Source organism: Hevea brasiliensis, chromosome 1 (genome assembly GCF_030052815.1).
Source record: "Hevea brasiliensis isolate MT/VB/25A 57/8 chromosome 1, ASM3005281v1, whole genome shotgun sequence".
Taxonomy (NCBI): Eukaryota; Viridiplantae; Streptophyta; class Magnoliopsida; order Malpighiales; family Euphorbiaceae; genus Hevea; species Hevea brasiliensis.
Window position 1 is genome coordinate 122550450 of NC_079493.1, and position 22357 is coordinate 122572806.

The 22357-nt window shown below is 31.2% G+C and overlaps 2 protein-coding genes across 3 annotated transcripts; both read left to right on the forward strand.

Annotated features, from left to right (window-relative positions):
* The first annotated feature begins 6771 nt into the window (after positions 1 to 6771).
* Positions 6772 to 12541, forward strand: LOC131181609 (LRR receptor-like serine/threonine-protein kinase IOS1). Of its 2 annotated transcripts, none has more exons than XM_058150452.1 (14): positions 6772 to 6880; positions 7159 to 7260; positions 7827 to 8367; positions 8461 to 8927; positions 9040 to 9178; positions 9278 to 9349; positions 9432 to 9503; positions 9592 to 9645; positions 10626 to 10792; positions 10885 to 11123; positions 11211 to 11337; positions 11571 to 11633; positions 11711 to 11900; positions 12012 to 12541. In XM_058150452.1, the coding sequence occupies exons 1-14, from the start codon at positions 6841 to 6843 to the stop codon at positions 12430 to 12432; spliced, it is 2694 nt and encodes an 897-aa protein (XP_058006435.1). In that variant the 5' UTR covers positions 6772 to 6840; the 3' UTR covers positions 12433 to 12541. The 2 variants fall into 2 exon arrangements, with proteins under 2 accessions (XP_058006435.1, XP_058006438.1); XM_058150455.1 differs by having other exon boundaries at positions 8127 to 8367.
* Positions 12542 to 15031: 2490 nt separating this feature from the next.
* LOC110639053 (LRR receptor-like serine/threonine-protein kinase IOS1) lies at positions 15032 to 19357 on the forward strand. The gene is made up of 13 exons (XM_021789836.2): positions 15032 to 15107; positions 15215 to 15770; positions 15855 to 16330; positions 16432 to 16573; positions 16656 to 16727; positions 16810 to 16881; positions 16957 to 17037; positions 17437 to 17597; positions 17698 to 17921; positions 18048 to 18174; positions 18368 to 18430; positions 18537 to 18726; positions 18961 to 19357. The coding sequence occupies exons 1-13, from the start codon at positions 15032 to 15034 to the stop codon at positions 19355 to 19357; spliced, it is 2637 nt and encodes an 878-aa protein (XP_021645528.2).
* The last annotated feature ends 3000 nt before the right edge of the window (positions 19358 to 22357 follow it).

Sequence of the window (22357 nt, forward strand, 5' to 3'; positions counted from 1 at the left end):
CGGGATCATGTTATACCTTACAGAGGGGTAAGGTGTGATAAGAAAATACCACTGCTTCAGAACCGGCTCCAATCATGCGAAGAAGCTCACGCACACATATACGTCCTGCTTAGTTGAATGACTATGTGGCAACAGTTGATGTTAATCCATCCTTCCCATTTGACAACAGTAACTCACCTAGTCTGGCGAATGACTCAGGTAACCACAATCAACACCCATTTCACTTTTCTAATGTTTGTTTCGATCACAATCACCTTGAGTTTGTTGCAGCAGTATCACTAGCTCACGAACGTATTACATATGAGCAAGCAAAAACAGATCCAAACTGGACTCAGGCCATGCAACAAGAACTTGATGCATTAGAGCTCAATCAAACATGGAATATGGTATCAGAGCCCAGACTGGATTGTGAGTTTCAGCCATCCATAAGGCTGTATAATTGGGCCGTATTGGGTTAAAAATAAAAATACAAACTAATTATCAAGTGACAATCATGTGGTTGCACTTAAAGGGGAGTGTTGGAATCTCACATTGAAATAATATGAAATAAAAGGGCAATATAAAAGTGGTTGAGTTGCAACATTGACTTGACTAGTCATTTTGATGTGTAAAGCAATATAATCACTTATATAAGCTCAAATTAAAATGAATTAATTATAATTTGACCAACACTCTCTCCGAATCTAATCACTTATGATTGCATGGTTGGGGTGTAGATATGTCTGCCCACTCCATAGGATTGAATGAAATCTTCGTCCATTAATTCAATCAAAGCAAAACAAGGAAATCAAATTAAAATACAAGCCAAGCAGAAACAGAAAGAAAATAGAGAAAAGAATTGAAGATTTTGAGAATACCACATTAGAGAAAATACGTAGAGCCATAACATCATGTTTGTGGAACATTCCAAGATACTTCTTCAACTTTAGAAACCACATTGTGTCAATGTCAATAATGGGACTTAGTTTGAGTTTGGCAATTTGTAAACTTGGAGTATTGATATGACAGGACCAAGGGGCACTTCTACCTATGCAGTGTATGACTTCAGATTAGGAGCATCAATCTTAAGCACCTCTGGATCTTTGTCCAACTTCAATCTTAATCTCTTAAGCTTACGGTTTGAAATAAAAACTCTTTCGCATCGACCCATAAATTCCAAGTGCAAGATCTCAAGAGATTGGAATTTATCAAAAGGTTCCTGAATCCATTGGTTGGTAATAGGGGAAGATAATCTCAACTTCTTCAGATTGTTACAAACAAGTAAACTCAGCTCTAATTCATATGAAAGCTTTTCACAATGAAGAATTTCAAGATTGAATGCTTCAATGTTAATAAAATCTAATTCATCTACAATTACCTTCTTGAGCCTGAGAAGGTTTGGAATAGAAAGATCCACCAATCCCTGACATGATTGAAGAGAAAATTGCTCAAGCGAAGGGCAAGAAGACAGTAGCTTTTCTGCCGTCACTTCCCAAGGTGAACATTGAATAGAGACAAATTTTGTAGACAAGGAAGCATCATATCACCTCTAAACAAACTGTCCTCCAAGGTAAAACCTTCCAACTTTAATACGATCAATGGTTTTGCTAGAAAAGTGGACTAAGGCAAAACTGACGTTCTGATATCTTCTGCAGAGATAAAGCAAACACCAATATGTAGCTCCTGAATGCAGTTATTGGCGACCAATCCAATCCAATCATTCATGTAAGAGGGCAGTTTTTGTTGATAACAGCCTAGAAATAAGCAAAATGTTCTGATTTTTGCCATCCGGCCTTGGAGTCTTTGCAACGAATCATCAATGGATTTAATGAACTTGTCCATGCGTTTGACAGCTTCAGAATCTTTCCTTTTGGAGGAGTAGTTGAATCGGAAATTCTCTGTTGGTAGGGAATTCCAGAAACGTCGCCAAGTCTTGGATAAAATAGAGGTGCGAGCTGCATCTCTTGGCGGCAGGAAAAATAAGATATGGAGCACAAGGGCTTCAGGCTACTGGGATAAATGATCAATGTTGTGTATTGCAGTGTTAATGGCGGCATCGATTTTGCTTCTTGTTAGGATTTTCAGTATTTGCCTCTGTATCTTCCATGATTGCCTAGCGAGGTGTTGAAGACAGGTATTCTGTGTATCCTTTTGCAAAAGCTATAGATCATCAGTTAATTGGCTTTAGAGTTTTAACTCTATTATGAGAGTTGTGTTGTGATTGGACTTTTAAGAATTTTAGTTACAGTAGAAAATGAACTCTTTAACAAAACTTTAATTTATAATAACAAAATCAGTAACAAAAATTTTAAATTAATCTATTTTTGGATTACTCTTCAGTATCCAGAGAACAAGTCGACGCTATTTAGCCCAACTCGACTGACCGCAAGACACAGACATGGGCCTGATATGGAAAACAGGCACTAACCCATTAAAACACGTCCTTCCGCATATTACTCTCTTCATGGAATTGACCCAAAGGATTCACGTGATGATTTCTCCGAAACATGGGTTGCCTTACAATATTAGTTTCGGCTGACGTGTTTGGGCCAACTCTAACCCTCGAAACACACCCTAAAGCTCAGAATGAAAACAGTTCACAGAAACGCAAGTTACAAACAAATCCACCCACCCATCTTGGGAAACACCACTACCAAAATTTAACTTAGCCCATCCAATTGGAGGATGAGTCCATCCAGTGAGAACGTCAACCAGGATGAAAGATCTGAATTTGGACCTACAGCCTGAGAGACTACCTTAACTCTATTTCTTCAAAATTTCTTTCGTGGAATAGTAGGATTATCATTTGTGGAAGTTGGGGATGTGTTTTTAATCACAAGCAACAGCAAGCAGTAGCGGGACCAAAATATTGAAGTGTATATGTGGCCACCTTTTCACCTCTGAAGACATTGGCAAAACCTGAAAACGAAGATAGAAAATTTCATGATTGGGGTCAATTTTCGCCCCTTATACAAGAGGTGCAATTTCATCGTATGGTTGATTTGAGTTATACATATATGCCTTGCCTACCTCTCAAGTCCAAGTCTCAGCTACTCTCGTGGAATTGTTAGGAGACTTGAAAAATGGTTCGTTGACGTATTGACTGACCTTTCATCTCATCTGTTAGGTCAATGATTTGTCTCAAAAGTCTATCTTATCGTATGACTGAGCTCCTTCCTTGATGATTTCTTTAATAAAAAAGTTAAAGAAAAAAAAAAAACCATCTCACAAATCCGGGGAATTCGACATATATATATATATATATATATGAACTAAGGTTGATGTCCATCCACAGATTTATGTAGTAAAGAAACGTGAAATTAACCTAAGCCGTTTTTAATATTATCATCTATATTTTTTTTAATTTTTAATTTTTGGTTGAAAATAACGCATGCATAAATTTCAGGCATGTAGGAAGGAAGATTGAATCCTAATTTTCTTTTAGGAAATAATCAACTTAATTAACTAAGAATCTCTTGACCAGATTTTCAATATTTTATTAATGAATTTATCTTGCTTAAATAAAAAAAAATACAATAACATCTCAAATAAGACAAGACGAGAAAATTTATCGAAATATCCTCTGCCCACCGTGCATTTTTTTTTTTTAAAATTTCGCACTTAGTTAAAAACATCATTACAATTTTTGAAAAAAAATATAATTACAGATAATTAAAAATTTATGCTCAAAGATGATATGAATAAACGTGAATAATTTTTCTCATAATAACTAAACTTTTTTCATTTTAAATGATAAAAAAGATTCATAATATTACTATTTCGATAACTTGCTATCTTATGGTCCGTAAAAGAATTTAAATTACTAAATTTTAATAGAAAAAAAAATTCACACTATCAGACATCATTGGTAAAAAAATCCAAAGTTTCTAACAAAAAGAAGTCACAATTTATATTATATTTTGAGCGGTCAAAAAACCTTTTAAATAAAAAAATAATTAAACAAATTTAAAAAAATTAAAAAATTAGGTAATAAAAAAATATTTTAATTTAATTAATGACATGGTAAAACAAATTCTTAAAAAATGATTTTTAATAAAATAATGTGAATTTTAAGCTATTTATCAAAATAATATAGTGTAATAGAAACTGCCACTTGAAAAAAATGATCCTACGTTTCAACACTTGAATAAAAAATCGCCATTTGAAATAAAATTTTCGTTATTTTGTATCAGTGTGATAGAGTAATATTGCTCTCAAAATCACTAGTCAAACTGGTAATTTTGTATATTGTCCCATCATCTATCACATTAACAAATTTTGGCTTTTTTTTTTTTTTAACTAAAACCATCAAATGAAATGACGGTTTCAATTGCAATTTGTATAGTATGTTGAAATAGACATGTTGCAGAAATATTGTAGAGAATTTATTCCCTCCACTCTTGTATAGTATGTTGAATTATTGGCTTCACATGATTATTCGTGCACGTGAATTATTTTGCTGGCTTTAAAAGCCAGAAACTACTAGTCTTAAAAAATGAAAGACTTCTTTTGTATCAAGTAAAATTAGTTTTTAAAAACTATCAGGTTTTTTCTTCTTTCATCTTCTTCATTTAAATTTTTTCCTCTTTGTATAAAGTAATTTTTTTTATATCCAACACAATTCTTTTATATGTTATATACAGTATTGTTAAGTTGTGTTACTAAATGAATTTTCACATTAAGAAGCAAAATTATTACAATTAAGGTACATTTTCTTCTTTCATATTCTTCATTTATTTTTTCTTTTTATATCAAATAATTTTTTTATATTCAACATAATTTTTTTTATATGTTATATCCAGTATTTTTAAGTTGTGTTGCTAATTGAATTTTCACATTAAGAAGCAAAATTATTGTAATTAAGGTACATTTTCTTTTTTCATCTTCTTCATTTATTTTTTTCTCTTTGTATCAAGTAATTTTTTTTTATATCCAACATAATTTTTTTATATGTTATATATAGTATTTTCAAGTTGTGTTACTGCTTGGATTTTCACATTAAAAAGCAAAAATATTATAATTAAGATACATTTTCTTCTTTTATCTTCTTCATTTATTTTTCCTCTTTGTATCAAGTAATTTTTTTTTTACATCCAACATAATTTTTTTTTTATATGTTATATATAGTATTTTCAAGTTGTGATGCTACTTGGATTTTTACATTGAGAAGTAAAACTATTGCGATTAAGGTACATTTTTAACTTTAATATAAAATGTTATTGTGATTATTATATAATATATTTATTTAATATTTTAATTATGATAATTTTGTTAGATATACATGTCAAATCTTGTGATAAATTTAGTGTATATAACATAATTGTTATTAGTTAAAAAATTAAATTATTATGATTATATGATGTGAAATATAAAAATTGTGATAAGTGCAAAAAAATGAAATAAACATAAACATGCTTTTGCTAAAAATGTCAATTTTAAAAAATTTTGCAAAATAAAAATTAGAAAGATATGAAATAAATGTTTTTATCAATATATAGTGTGACTTTATTAAAATTAAAATTTGAAAATTTCAACGTTATGCATGCAAAGTTTTGATAAAAATTAAGAAAAAAATTTAATTTAATAAATTTAATATTTATTTTTAATTATTGAGACATAAAAACTATAAATACAAAATTTTAATTATAATTATGTGTTATGTTTATTAAATTATTGTATATATATTTTTTTATTTAATATATTGGAAATAAAAACATATTTCATAAATCAGAAGTTATAGTTACAAGGACAATAAAATGTATTTATAATTAGAATATATAAAAAAACAATTTAATTATTACATTTAATATAAATGAAAATAATTAATTATTACACTAAATAAAGAAAAAAATATGTGATCGTTATAGATAATTTAGATAAAATAATTTAATATTTAAATATGTATTATATTTACATGAAATTTAAATGTTATTAATGGAAAAAAAAATGTATGATGGTTATGAATAATTTAATGTATCTTTTTTTATGTGTATAAATGGTTGTGACATATATAACTCCCAAAGGTTTTGAGAGATACATTTGGTGATATGATAGTCAAAAAAATATGAAAAAAAATATATGAAGTTATAATGAATATCGGTAGAGTACGAAAACACTAATTTGACTGGTAATTTTTTGTGTATCTAACACCCTAATTAAAATATATATTATATAATATATTTTATATTAACAATTAATTGGTAATTTAAATATAACTTTTCATAAAAAAAATTAAATAAAACTATTTTAAAAGTTAAAATTTAAACTGAAATTATATTAAAAATAAGAATTAAGAACAAATTAAATTGAAATTGAAACATTAAAAAATTAAATCAATCAAAATTTCGGTTATTTTGATTCTTAGCTAGGGCCCCAACACGCCACTTACAAGTTAGAAATTTGAATGAGTAGTACCGTCCTGTTAACGGTATACAAAGACCAGAGTATGATGACTATGAACAGCAGGTAGTGGTGGCCCGGTGGAAATAAATGTCTTAGCGTTTGAATCTTCTTCTATATAATGTATGAGAGTAGGCATAATTAAGCCATAATAGAAAGGGAGGAGATAAAAGCATTTGCTTGTAAACGGTGAGAACTTGGCTGGTCTTCCTGCTCGCCGGTAATTACAAGTTAGAAATTTGAATGAGTAGTACCGTCCTGTTAACGGTATACAAAGACCAGAGTATGATGACTATGAACAGCAGGTAGTGGTGGCCCGGTGGAAATAAATGTCTTAGCGTTTGAATCTTCTTCTATATAATGTATGAGAGTAGGCATGATTAAGCCATAATAGAAAGGGAGGAGATAAAAGCATTCGCTTGTAAACGGTGAGAACTTGGCTGGTCTTCCTGCTCGCCGGCAATGGCTGCTTCGAGGAAGCTTGACGCTAATGGCATTTCAGGTGAGTAGTATATATGCTTATTGCTTAACAAAGGTTATACTAGACATTTTTCATAATTAAAGCTTGATTAATCGGTGAGTGAAGTTGCTAATTGGATTTTATACTTGAATTAATCGGTATGCTAAGAATCTACTAACAATGGAGTGATAATATTTGGTCTAAATCTGTAGGATAGGGTAGAAATTACACATTCTTCATGGATATGGTAGATGAAAATCTTCTCTATTATTTTGGCAGTGCGAATTGTAACCCTGCAACTCCTCTTTGCTTCTCAACAGGGAAGAAGTTAAAGGCCGAGATGGAGATTTTACAGTGTTTCCTTGTTGTGTTACTAAGTGCCATTGTTCTTACAACTCTGGCCCATGCTCAGGATCAAACAGGTTTGAATTTCAATCTTTGTTTGTCAATAGTATTTGTCGGGTAATTTTCACCTGTCAGAAATGCTTGCATTATTTTTATCCTTTAATTTTAATTTATTATAAAAAATTTTAAATTTTAATTTTATTTGAAAAAATCTCTAAATTTCCAAGTAAAAAAAAAATGAAATTATCTATTTTGCTCGTATAAAAAATTATTATTTTATTCTTTTCTTTTCGTTTTTATAATTAAATTAATTAATAATAATTTATTTTATAAAATTATTTTATTTTATTTGTTAATAAAATTATTAATTATATATTTCATTTATTATTTGTAACAGTCAATTTTTTCAAATAAAATTCTATTCTCTCGGGAAAGTTAGGGGGAGAAGAAATGAGGGAAAAGGGAGATGGAACGGTGTAAAAGAATAATTTTATTTTATTTTGAAAATTATTATTGTAGGTTAATGGAATTTGTTTTTTAATAATAAATTAAAATTGAGAGAAAAAAGTAAAAATTATCCTGTATTTGTCCTCTGCTAACCTTTCATCAAAATGGCCAAATTTTTGCTGTTTATCTCTCTCAGGCTTCATTAGCCTAGATTGTGGACTACCTGACAATGCTACCTACACCGATTCGATAACGAGCCTAAACTACAATTCAGATGAAGCATTTATAGACACTGGCATAAGCAAAAGAATATCTTCTGAATTTAGTTATTATGGCTTTGTTAGGAGACTACAGTACGTTAGAAGCTTTCCTCGAGGAAACAGAAACTGTTATAAATTAGGCCTTGGTAAAGGCATCAAATATCTGATCAGAGCTACTTTCTTGTATGGAAATTATGATGGCCAAAACGAAATACCACAATTTGATATCCATCTAGGAACTAATAAATGGAGTACGGTGCAACTAGAGGATGCAATCCGTTCATTTTCCACAGAGATCATACATGTGACTGCTAGGAGCTACGTATTTGTCTGCCTTGTGAACACCGACTCTGGGACACCATTCATATCAGCATTAGAATTGAGGCCTCTGCATAATGCAACTTATAATACTGAAACTGGATCACTAGTACTCGCCAGGAGGTTAGATATTGGTTCAACAACCAATGCAACGGTCAGGTGAGCACCTTCGCTTCGTCATTATATCACCAAATTGTTTTTATTACTATAAAGAAAGATTCAATTCTGCCTTGATATGATTAAATGTCTCAGGTTTCCGAATGATATTTATGATCGAGTCTGGCAAACTCACAATTGGGCAAAATTGATTAGCTCGCAAACTGATGATTACCAGGAACAAAATTCTTACGATCCACCATCAAGTGTTATGACGACTGCTGTCACATCAACAAATGCTACTGAGCCACTGTCTTTCTCGATAGGCATTGAAGGTAGTGCTAGCCAGTATTATACCTATATGCACTTTGCTGAAATTGCAATTCTCCAAGCCAACCAATCCAGGGAATTCGACGTATATTTGAATGGACAAAAATGGTATGGACCAATATTTCCTCGTTATTTGTCCACAAATACAATATTTACTCGGTCAGCATTGAATGGAGGAAAATTTCAGTTTTCCTTGAATAAAACTGGAGATGCAACCCTTCCACCCCTTATCAATGCAATTGAGATTTATACTGTACTTGAACTCTTACAACCTCAATCAGATCAAGAAGATGGTATGTTCTTTTTAATATTTGTATTTTCATGGCCATTACAGATTTATATGGTCTTTTCCCGGTATCCTTACTTTTAACTATTGCTATTTTTGTATAATGTGTGCTCTGACAGTTGATGCCATAATGAACATCAAGTCAGCATATAGAATAGAAAGAAACTGGCAAGGTGATCCTTGTTCCCCACCAGATTACTTATGGGAAGGTCTCAATTGCAGCTATAATGACGATGACCTGCCCAGAATCATATCCTTGTGAGTCTATATGCTCTTTTCTTTTCTTTTTTCTTTTTGCTTTTTCTTTTTCTTCCGAATTTGAAAGTCTCTCAATAACATTGTTCAACAATCAATTAGGAACTTATCGTCAAGTGGATTGACCGGGGAGATTAATCGTTACATATCCAATCTCACATTGTTACAATCTCTGTAAGTAATTTTAATCTCAAATAAAGTTGGCATGTTCTCAAAATTTATATGTCAGTAACAAATGATCTTATAATGATATCAGGGACTTATCAAACAATAGTTTGACTGGATCAGTGCCTGATTTTCTGTCTAAATTATCTTCCTTGAAATTCTTGTAAGTCACTGGGGATTAGAATTGAAAATTCATGCCTCTCAAAAGAAATAATACCATAGCAACTGATCATATTCATTATGCCTGGCAGAAATCTATCAGGAAACCAACTCACAGGCACTGTTCCCCCACCTCTCACTGAAAGGTAAGAGAAGAGTTTGTTTGTGTTAAGGTGAACATTTTGCCAGAAATCGCAAATCTATAGCAGCAAAATTTACAATGAGGCATGTTAATTTTATTTAGTGTTGCCCTGATCATGCCTCTGTTTGAGTGCTTAAGTGATCATAGCAACTGTGAGTTGTTTGCTTTTCATTTTCTTGTCCATTTAATTTAACAAGTTGACTTACATGCAAACAGAAACTAGTAAATGATACTGCTAGAGTATCCTGGAGTTTACTGGAAGTCAATAATCTAACGTACTAATTTTGTTGAATTTACTCGATCAATTCAAGTGTTGGAGGAAATGCAAATCTATGTCCATCCCTTTCATGCAAGAAGAAAAAGAAGAAGAAACTATTTACCATTCCAGTAGTGGCATCTGTTGCTGCAGTGAAAGCCAAAATATGGAGAGAAAAGTTACTTCTTTTTAAATAATAAAATTATAATACTATTTTTAGATATTCAAAGGAACTTAAAAAATTATAAGAATATTTTTATAATTTTAAATATTTTTCTCTCACTTTCTCCATGGAGAGAAAATGGGAATAGAATCTAACTCTTATTTTCTTTTTAAAATTTTATTTTCTCTTTATTTTCCTCTTTAACTAAATATAAGTGAGTGAAAAATAAGGTTATTTTCCTCTCAAATTTTCCTTCCTCCCATATTTTCCTTCAATCCAAACACAACATTAGGATTGCATCACCTTTTTTCTTTTCATTTTCTTTACCACAAATGTTATGAATGATTTACATAGATGAACACTAAATATATGAGACCATGTATTAAATAGATGAATTTGTGGTGCATAACTAGACAATAATCGGAGAAAATTATATAATGCTTTTCTCTCAAAAAATTTTTAGTTGTTTGAATCTATATCGACTTTACATTATTGTAACCCATGATTTAACTTTCAAGTGCTAAGTCTTAGTTATGTTGTCATCTTTGTGATCATGAAATTCAAGTGTTGGCGGAAATCCAGAACTTTGTGCATCGGTTTCATGCAATGATAATAACAATAAGAAGAAGTACGTTGTTCCAGTAGCTGTATCAGTTGCTGCATTATTTGTTATTATTGGAGCTGCACTGGCAATATGGAGAAGGAGCCTTAAAAGAAGAAAGAAACAAGAAGGTATATTTATATATGACTTAGGTTGTTGAAAAATCTATATGCATCAATTTTCTGTATATGTTAATAAATTCGATAAACTCATTACATTGCAGTAGAAGCTGGTGAGATAATGGTAGCTCAAACCAGGAGAACAAGTGAAGCATTGGAGTCGAGAAAATTAAAACGACAATTCACTTACTTTGAAGTCGTGCAAATTACCAATAACTTTGGGAGCGTTCTTGGTAGGGGAGGATTTGGAACCGTTTACCATGGCTACTTGGATGATATTGAAGTAGCAGTAAAGACGCTATCTCCATCCTCAGTTCAAGGCTACAAGGAGTTCCAGGCTGAGGTATTTATATGTGTAAAAGCAGGCCATCTTATTTAAACTTTCCCTTCTCTGGAGATACATTACAAAGTGTGTATATTCTAATGGCAGGTTAAACTTCTTTTGAGAGTTCATCACAAAAACTTGACTTCCCTTGTTGGATACTGCGAGGAAGCCAACAACATGGTGCTTATCTATGAGTACATGGCTAATGGAAACTTAAAACATCATCTCTCAGGTTTGTTCTATACATATACAGAACCAATGTTGGAGTTGAAATTTTATTAACCTTTAAGTAATTTTGTAGAACTTTTTTAGTGCAAATGAGTCCCATAATTTTTTTTGGTAAACACTACAAGACAGGCACTCCAATCCCATAATCTTATAAAAATTCTTTACAAAATATTTTAGCTAATATTGCCATGCAGAGCCTACTTCTTGGAAAACAAATGAGTTTTTGTGCGAATGCAGGTGAACAACCAGATATCTTAAGCTGGGAGGGTAGACTTCGAGTAGCCCTTGAGGCAGCACAAGGTTAGTAAGCATAGGATTTATTTATGTATGTACAAGATTATGTTGTTGGCAAACGGCATTAAAATGGGAAAATGTAGGATTGGAGTATCTTCACAATGGTTGCAAGCCACCAATTGTACACAGAGACGTGAAGACTACAAACATTTTATTGGACGCTAAATTCCAAGCCAAACTATCTGATTTTGGGCTGTCAAGAATTTTTCCAAATGAAGATGATTCTCATGTGACAACAACCATTGCTGGCACTCCAGGCTACCTTGATCCCGAGTAAGTATTTCTAAGAGCATGCCTAAAAACCAAATTAGATGAAATCAAGAAGCACTAGTTTCTTGGTGGAAATGAGTGTGGATTAAATTAATGACAGGTTTTGGTTCGCAGGTACAACATAACAACCTGGTTGACTGAAAAAAGCGATGTTTATAGCTTTGGAGTTGTTCTTTTAGAGATCATCACAAGTCGACCTGTCATTGCCAAAAACGATGATGCTGATAAGATTCATCTCAGCAACTGGGTCAGTTCCATGCTCGATATGGGGGATATTAAGGCCATTGCCGATCCAAGGTTACATGGAGATTTCGATGTTAATTCTCTATGGAAAGTTACAGAATTGGCAATGGCTTGTGTATCTGAAACTTCTTCTGAAAGACCAAATATGACCCAAGTGGTGATGGAATTGAAGGAGTGTTTAGCAACAGAGATGGCTCGAACAAGGGAGGGGAGTAGAAGTCCTCAATCAAATAATGCTGTTAACTTGATGGCCCTGAATTTGCATACTGAAATTTCTCCCCTGGCGAGGTAGTCATTTCAGAAAAGAAGGGTATCTTGTTGTATGCAAAACTTTTGCATAGCAAAAAGCTTTGCAACCTTGAACTCAAAATATGAATATGTAAATCTAATTATACATTTTATGTCCTGAGCTGAATCTAAACAATTATTAATAAATATTACATCAAACTAATAAATGAACACTAAATGTTGATGAATGATAATCAAAGTATATGATAATTATTTATTAATTAAATATAAAATATTATATTGTAAGCAAATTAAATTCTATTTATAAAATTATTGCCTACTTCAATGCCGCTTTGTATTTTGGACATTCCTTTCTACTAAAAAATTTAAAAAAAAAAGGCTTTATTGGGGAAACGTTTTTACAAATTTTTTTTTTCTTCTTGAAACTTGTTTTTACACCATTTTAAATATTGAAAAAGGAAATTTGAAAATATTTTTTTAGTTTTTACCATTAAACCTATTAAATTTAGGATAAATTATAATTTACTCTCTAAATTTTGACTGAGCCCATAATTTAATTATATATTTTCAAAACTAAGTAATTTAGTCTATAAGATTAAGCAAAACTTACAATTTAGTTCTTCCATTCAATTTTCCATCTAACAGATCATTAATTTAAAAAAAAATAACTAAACTATCCTTAACTCTATATATTTTCTAACTAAAAAGATTTAATCTCTAAAGTTTTATATTATATAAACAAAATAGTACCTTGATTTAAACTCAAATAAACAAAATAGTCTATTGATTTAAACTATTTTATTTATAATACAAAACCTCAGGGATTTAATTGTTTAAGTTAGAAAATATATAGAATTAAGAGTAGAATTAAGGATATTTTGATCATTTTTCTTATAAATGATAAATTAGATGGAATAATTAAATTGTAAGTTTTACTAAATCTTAAAGATTAAATTATTTGATTTTGAAAATATAGAGACTACATTATAAATTTTGTAAAACTCGTTGACAAAATTATAGTTCACGTTAAATTTAATTTTAAATCAATTTTATTATTCTTTTACCAATATATTTAAATAGATAATTTTTTTTTTCTATAGTAGCAACCGTATAAACATATGGCTCAATCTCAGCCAAGTTAAAAACTTTTTCAAAAACCCTAATTTGCGAAATTACCTTTTTACGCCTTTAACATTATATATATAAATATATATATATATTGCATTTTTGCCCCTTAATTTTGAAAATCCTTTCTTTTATATCCTAAGCCCCATATTTTAAAGAATCAGTTCTAATACTCAACCAGTATTAAAAACAAAATTAATGCCGCTCTCAATAATTCTTATATAGTAAGAATAGCTAATTATATATTAAGGCAATTGTGTTTAATTAACGAAAAACTTTAAATCAAACATTAATTAGATATTTAACCATAAAATAAGATATTAAAAGAAATTTAAATAATTCGCAAATTAAATAGAAAACATTCATATCTTAAACAAAAGTAAGGGGCCAAGGAAAGATTAATAAATTTCATTAGAAAAATTGCAATTTTAAATTTTAAGATGTTCTTGCATAAGAAATAATTATGACCATATTATTCATAGTCCTACTGGAAGTGGGAAACATGATAATATCTATTATAGAACAACAAAAGAATATTACAGAATTAATTAAAATTTTATTATAAATTAATACAAGAAAAAAATAATTATAATTAGTAAACGAAATTAGACATATTTTGTCCATTATTTTTTTTTTATATAGTTTACACTACAAAAGAAATTATGTTTTTCCATTAAAATTTATATTTTGAAAATAACATATTTGTTATATATATATATATGTAGTAAAATATATGAAGGGGAGGGTGTAACCAGAAAGTCAAGTAGTTGCAGAATTCACCTTTTCGTATACGCATAAACTGTGATGTTGCAGTCAATATGACCATGTCAAAGATCATTGAAGTGATGAATTAATAATTTCGAATTAAAAAGTCAAAACAAATTAACTAAACGTCATATTAATAAGTATTATTATTAATAAAAATATGCACAAAAATAACTATTCAAATCTCTCTCTATATATTGAGAAGAAGGTGAAATAAATAAATTAAATACGAATGACGCTGTAAAATGCTCAAAGTCAAAGGGATAGAAAACGGAAGGAAAAGGATAAATGAGAGGGACAATCGAAGAGCAAGGGAAAGTGCAAAGGAAAAAAAATTCATGAAAAGCCCATGATTTATAATATATGTGTAGCTGATGAGATCATTATGAGGAAAGAGTTATCAGTCATCAGCTTAGTTGGCTCAGGTATTGCCTAGTAATCCATTTTTTAGCATATTTTTCATTATATATTTTCATTTTTGAGTTGGGGAAGTGGGAGGATTGAGAGGATGAAAACTCAAATTTGAGAATGCCAAGCGAGTGAGTGATATGCCTCTTTGAGCTATGCATATATATTCCTTTTTTATTCTTTATTATATTATTAATATTATTAATTACTTCACAACTCAAACTGTAAGAAGTATGATCAAGTCACTGATGACCAAGTAATTAGCTAATTACTTCATCATGATAATTAATTTTGCAGTATATATATCATAGGACCAGAGTTACTAAGTTCAATGGAATTGAGAAATGTTACTCGAGTTCCTTCTCGCATTTCTTGGTGTTCTATCACTTGCAGTTCCAGTTCATGGCCAGGATCAATCAGGTTTCGATCTAATTCTCATTCTTTTCCAATCAGTTAAATTTTCTTCCCCAAATCATGGAACTAATTAGCCATTCTGCATGTTCTTTTCTGATCAATTTCTCTCTCAGGCTTCGTTAGTATAGACTGTGGCTCTTTAAGCGCTCAATTTTTGGATCCGTTTACAGGACTGAATTACATTTCAGATGATTCATTCATCCAGGGTGAGAACCCTGGCATACCTAAAATGATAGCAATTGATGAATTCAAAAATACCTTCGTGTTGCCGCAGCATAAGTACCTTCGCAGCTTTCCAGGAGTTGAAGGTGACAGAAATTGCTACAACGTGACACTTACTAAATACGTTAAATATTTGATCAGAGCTACTTTCTTGTATGGAAATTATGATAACCTCAATGAACCACCCTCATTTGATCTGCATCTTGGACCTAATAAGTGGGATACTGTTCAACTCTGGAATTCAGCTGCTCTTGTATATAAAGAAATCATATACATCCCTACGGTGACTTATATACAAGTTTGTCTGGTCCAGACTGGCCGTTCAACACCTTTCATATCAACATTAGAATTAAGGCCTTTGAAAAATACCACGTATGTAACTCAAAATGGATCACTGGCTCTTATCAGGCGGTCGAATTGTGGCTTTTTAAACTATGCCATCATCAGGTGAGGCATTTTGTATTACGAAGTCCAAATTTCTTGGAATCAACCAATGGTATATATAGTATTACTTGTAGCTTAATGTCACAGGTATCCAGATGATGACTATGACCGTCTGTGGTATCCTGATCATATATGGAACAGCAATTTAAGCACTCTTCAGGCCATTGATTCCCGAGATTACAATGATTTCCGGCCACCATCAACCGTAATGATGACTGCAGACACATCAATAAACGCAAGCACAGATTTAAACATCAACACTCATCAGACCACTCCCCAATTTTATTATGTTTATATGTACTTTGCTGAAATTGACCTGAAAGCTAATCAGTCTCGTCATTTCAACATTTCTGTGAATGGAGAGCCCTGGTATGGACCTGTTACCCCTGAATACTTACGCGCAACCATTGCGTATACAAATTCGCCCATTGGTCCCTTCACTGGAGGAAACTTTACGTTTTCATTCTTTCCTGTCGGAGATTCAACACTGCCGCCCATCCTTAATGCGGTTGAAGCTTATTCTGTGATTTACTTCTTGCAGTCGGAAACAGATCAAGAAGATAGTAAGTTCAGTGTACGCTTTTTTGTCAATGTTTTAGTATTTCTTTATCTTAATTAGTACGTAGAATTTTGATATTCGCGTTTGAAAAAATATGATATATAGTTGATGCAATCAAGAAAATCAAGTCAAGGTATGGAATAAGTACAAGAAATTGGCAAGGAGATCCATGCGCCCCTCAGGATTATGTGTGGAATGGTCTTAGTTGCAGCTACAATGGGACTGCTCCACCTATAATCACATCCTTGTAAGTTTATGTCTTTTCAGCTCGCACAATAAATTTCCTTTTCAATTCCATCTTCTTGTAACGGAAATGAAAATTCTATTAGGAACTTGTCCTCGAACGGTTTGACAGGGGGGATAGCCCCTGATATAGCCAACCTGAAATCATTGATGTCTCTGTATGTATCCTAATCTCTCGTGAAACAATTTCTATTTCCTGAGCAACAATTATAGTCGATTAAATTTCTATTGTTATTTTAGGGACTTATCAAACAATAGTTTGAGTGGAACAGTGCCCGGTTTTCTCTCTCAGTTGCTGTCCCTGAAAATCCTGTAAGTTGCTTGTGATTCAAGGTACATAACAAATTATGAAAAGGGTCTTTAATTAATTTGTACATGTTTCTGTAGAAATTTGTCAGGGAACAATCTCTCTGGTTCTATCCCGGTTGACCTCCTTAAAAGAAATGCAAGTGGTTCACTATTGTTGAGGTCTGTCTTCCAAGAACCCATGTATTACATCGGCAAAACTTTATTTAGACTATACGGAATATATGGTGAAATTAATCTTGCATGTGAATCCTACATATTTCTACCCACCAGGTTTACTCAAATTATACATATATATACTTTCACTTTTATTTTACTAAAAATTATAAGTCAATTTCACAACGTCAAATGATTTGTAAAGCGAATAATAAAATTAATGATTATTTTATATAATTTTAAATAAAAATTTTTTAAATTAAAAAAATTAAATTCTTTCATTTTAAATATAGAATTAAGAAAAAAATTAATTAAATTAAATTATTATAAAATTTTAGTTTTTAAATTGGGGTGTTGATTATGATTTAGGTCTTACTTTTTTTAAATCTTTTTCATCAATTCAAGTGTTAGCGGAAATCCAGGCCTTTGTTTGTCGGATTCATGCAATAATAAAAAGAAGAAGAAGAAGTTGGTTGTTTCAGTGGCAGCTTCGGTTTCTTCTTTATTTGCCATTGTAATTTTACTGGCAATCATATTTCGGGTACATAAAAGAAGAAAGCAGCAAGGTATATATATATACATATATATATAAACTCATACGAGTGAATGCTTAAAGATAGATTCTTTCTTTATATACCAACCGTCTGTAAACTCATAAAATTTCAGTAGCCCGGCATGGGGAAGATAAAACCAGGAGAACTCCACTGCTGGAACTGAAAAGGCGACAGTTCACATACTCTGAGGTCGTGAATATTACCAACAACTTTGAAAGGGTTCTTGGTCGTGGAGGTTTTGGAACGGTTTACTATGGTTGCTTGGATGATCTCCAAGTAGCTGTGAAGATGCTCTCTTCATCTTCAGTTCAAGGGTACAATGAGTTCCAGGCTGAGGTATATGTATATATATATATATTGCCTTTGATTAAAATTTCAAATTCCAATTGTTTCCTTTTCTGTATAAGTAAAACAAAATAATTAAAAAAAATCCACATAAAAATAGATTTATTTGCATTACAGGTGAAACTTCTTTTGAGAGTTCATCATAGAAACTTGACTTCCCTGATTGGATACTGCAATGAAAACGACAAAATTGGCCTCATCTACGAGTACATGGCTAATGGAAATTTAAAAGATCATCTGTCAGGTTTGTTTTTGTTCAAAATTTATCCAATTACATATATTTCATTTCTATATATTAAACATTAAATTACAAAATCTCAAATGTATTCAAGGACATAATTCAGGGGAAAAAAAATCTTATAATTCTTAGAAGAATAATCCTACTATATTCTTGTTCCCTACCATTTCAATATAATTACTGGGTTTTATAAATGCAGATGGAAACCCAAATATCTTAAGCTGGAAACAGAGACTTCAAATAGCTCTTGAGGCTGCACAAGGTTACGTACTTGCATAATTTTTTTTATTTTTATTTTTATATATTATTTAAAAAAAAAAAAAAAGTGGTTGATGACTTGATTTAATTAAATGAAAATTGAAATTTAGGATTGGAGTATCTTCACAAGGGCTGCAAGGCACCCGTAGTTCACAGAGACGTAAAGACTACAAATATTCTATTAAACGATAAATTTCAAGCTAAAATATCTGATTTTGGCCTATCAAGAACTTTTCAATCTGAAGCTGCCTCTCATGTCTCCACTGTTGTTGCTGGCACTCCCGGCTACCTTGATCCAGAGTGAGTTTTTTTTTTTTTTTTTTTTTTTTAATTATTAAAGATTTCATTTTATTTATTTATTTATTATTATTATTATTTGAACATTTATTGTGAAAAATATTCTCTTAGTAATATTAAAACATTATTCAAAATCGTGATACAAATCCTGACAACCAACACCATTTAAGAATTTCAAGATCTAATAGAAATTAATTGGCACGAAATCGATTGAGCTATATATATTTTGGGATTCAGGTACTATGCAACTCACCGGTTAACTGAGAAAAGCGATGTGTTCAGCTTCGGAGTGGTGCTTTTAGAGATGATCACAAGCCAACCAGTCATTGCCATGACCAATGATAGGACCCATATAAGTCAATGGGTTAACTCTTTGCTTAAAAATGGGGACATTGAAAACATTATAGATTCAAGATTAGGTGGAGATTTCAAGATAAATTCAGTGTGGAAAGCTGTGGAATTAGCAATGGCTTGTGCATCTACAACTTCTGCTACAAGGCCAACGATGAATCAAGTGGTGGTGGAATTGAACGAGTGTTTAACAACAGAGATGGCTCCAACAGGAGGCTTCAATTCTTCTTTTGAAATTATAGCAGTGGATGATAATTTGCTTAGTGAAGTCTCAGGGAGGTAGTTTTTATATGAATTTTTCTGTTGTAAACTCAATTTATCATAAATTTAATATATAAAATATATAATAAAATTTATTTATTAAATAAATAAATTTTGTATATTTTTATTTTGAATCTATAATAAATTATACCTTAAAATTACTAAAAAAATCTTTTAAATTTTTCTATAAGTATATCTAACTAATTTATCTTTTTAAGTATTATTTTATTTTTGGGTATTTAACTATAATTACAATAAGGAAATTTTAAACATTTTATAGTCACAATTTTATGTAGTCCACTTATATTATAAATATTTTGTAATTGGGAAAGCCCATATATAAACTCTTATTTACAACTAATGCATATATTCTCGAATATATACATATAAAATATGTTTTTTTTTTTAATTCAAAATGCATTAAAGAAAATTAAAGAAAATGTGTCGATTGCCATAGAAATGGATAAAATTATAGAATACTTCTTTAACACTAAAAATAATTATTCTTAAAATTAAAAAAAAATAATTATTCATTTAAATAATCATATCCATTTATAGAATATTTTTTAATATATTGACACATAAAATTATTTTTCTCGCACGGATAATTTCTTAATTTTTAAATGTTAGAACCTTAATATTTGAAAATTAATTTGAAGATTTTATTTTTAATATATTTTTTTTTAGATCTGCCGAAATAAAAATTAAAAAATTGAATTCAAACATTTTAAAAAGTTTAAATAGTATTATTTTCAAAATATTTCTGGGATCTATACTAAATTAAAAAAAATTAATTTCATAACGGAATAGTTACACTTCAAATGAAAATTTAATTTCTTACTAATAATCAAATTTTATTTAAAAAAATTATAAGATCCATTCTAAATTAAAAATAAATTTAATAATTTATAACCACACAATTTGTAAATTTAAAATTGATTTAATAATCAATAGCCAATTTTATCATGGGACCTATTTTAATTTATATACAAATAATAGTGAAAATAAATAATTAATTTAAAATTTTAATTGGATGAAAAAATTATATATCTTTGAGGGGGAAAAAAATGCAAATCATTGATGGATCATCAATGGCACGGCGGTGGGTACCACAGAGGCCGTTCCAATTTCAGACTTCACAATCTCAGCACTTGCAGTTTGTTTCCGACGAGATCCTGGCAGAGCAGAGCCGGCTCATTGCAAGTTCTGGTGCATGCTATAATTCTTTGTCGATTTGGATCAAATGTCGGATTGTAAGTGACATATTTGATCCTTCAAACTACAAACTATTGTCCTCGAACCCGCCATATAATAGTGTAAGCATGTATATTTCTACTGCATTACGGTGCAGCAAGTAGTAATTTTATGGTGAATTCAACCTTCATGTTGCTGCTGAATGCCGGTAGGTAGAAATTGAAATAATGTAAAGTCATGTTCAGTGCTCAGAGTCTGAGTCTCTATCCGTGGTGAATACATTTTTTTTTGCCAACTTGAGTTAGAAAAAAAGATTAGCAAGTAGTATGCCTTTGAAAAAATCAATTGTGTTGAAGACTGATTCAACATTAGTGGTTTTCTGTTAGCACCACTTAGTCAATTTGTTGCTGTTTAGTCTCCTATTATTTCTCTTTGTTTGTTGAGTCAAAGCACTTACAGTTAGTGCCATATTTCTCTGATTTTATTGTTATCTTGTGGCTATATAAGAGTCATTGTTTTGTTTATTTGAATATATATTTAACAGTGCTCTTTCTCCAATTTATTTGTGTCCTTTACTTTCTATTTTCTAGTAATTTACTTGATACAGCTAGCACTGTGTTCAAGTTTCTTGTTTTCTACCCAACATTGTGGTATCAGGCACATGCGGTTCTTGTTTGGGTTAGTGTGAGTTCAAATAGAGAGTACGAGAGAAACACGTGAGGAGTGAAACACAACAGAATTTAGCTTATGGCTATGAATGGTGTCTCGACTTCTCTGCAACCACTCATACCCATTTTTAATGGTGAAAAATATGACTTGGAGCATTAAAATGAAAACACTTTTTCGATCCCAAGAATTATGGGATTTGGTGGAAACAGGTTTTGCAGATCCACGATCTTGATGCGACAAAATTGAAAGAGAATAAGAAAAGGGATAATAAGGCCCTTTACAAGATCTGACAAGCTGTTAGTGAAGAAATTTTTGGTCGAATTTCAGCGGCGAGTACTGCTAAAGAGGCGTGGGAAATTCTACAGAAAGAGTACCAAGGCACGAGCAAAGCAGTTACTGTTAAGCTCCAAACACTACGCCGTGACTTCGAGAATTTGTTGATGAAAGAAGATGAGACGATACAAGTTTTTATGTCTAGAGTTTCCACAATTGTGAACCAGTTGAGGTCGTATTCTGAAAAGATTACTGACCAAGTTGTGGTTGAAAAAATTCTAAGGAGTTTAACTCCTAGATTTGATCATGTTGCAGTTGCAATTGAGGAATCAAAAGATTTGACTACTCTTTCTTTTGATGACTTGAAAGGGTCTTTGCAGTCTCATGAAGCAAGAATGAACAGCAGATCATCTGGTAAAGTGGATGAAAAAGCTTTTCAAGCCAAAGCTTCTTCTTCATCTGGTAGAGGCAAGGAGTCCAATAGAGGAGGTCGCAGTGGTAGAGCAAGTGGTAAAGGCAGAGGCAGAGGAAGGTCCAATGAACAAGCTGATTATCGGCAGTCCAGTGATGAACAAAAACAGTACAAAAGTAATGTTCAGTGCTACTATTGTAAAGGTTATGGCCATGTGAAAGCAGATTGTTGGAAGCTAAAAAGGAAGGAGAAAGCGAACTACGCAGAAGCGGAGGTTGAAGAAAAGCTATTCATGGCTAAAGAACATATGGTGAATGTGGCAACGGAAGTTTGGTACGTCGATAGCGGCAGTTCACACCACATGTCTGGTGAAAAATCTGCATTCAAACAACTTGATGAAAGCTTTAAGACAGAAGTAAAGCTTGGGAATGATCATGAAATCAAAGTGGAAGGAAGAGGTACTATTGCCATTCG

Excerpts from the sequence above, each read along its gene's own strand:
- LOC131181609 (XM_058150452.1), top strand. The coding sequence starts at position 6,841 with ATGGCTGCTTCGAGGAAGCTTGACGCTAATGGCATTTCAG. Across the intron at positions 8,928-9,039 it reads TCAATCAGATCAAGAAGATG|TTGATGCCATAATGAACATC; the intron begins GTATGTTCTTTT and ends GTGCTCTGACAG. Across the intron at positions 11,338-11,570 it reads CTTAAAACATCATCTCTCAG|GTGAACAACCAGATATCTTA; the intron begins GTTTGTTCTATA and ends GTGCGAATGCAG.
- LOC110639053 (XM_021789836.2), top strand. The coding sequence starts at position 15,032 with ATGTTACTCGAGTTCCTTCTCGCATTTCTTGGTGTTCTATCACTTGCA. Across the intron at positions 16,331-16,431 it reads GGAAACAGATCAAGAAGATA|TTGATGCAATCAAGAAAATC; the intron begins GTAAGTTCAGTG and ends TATGATATATAG. Across the intron at positions 18,727-18,960 it reads CCCGGCTACCTTGATCCAGA|GTACTATGCAACTCACCGGT; the intron begins GTGAGTTTTTTT and ends TTTGGGATTCAG.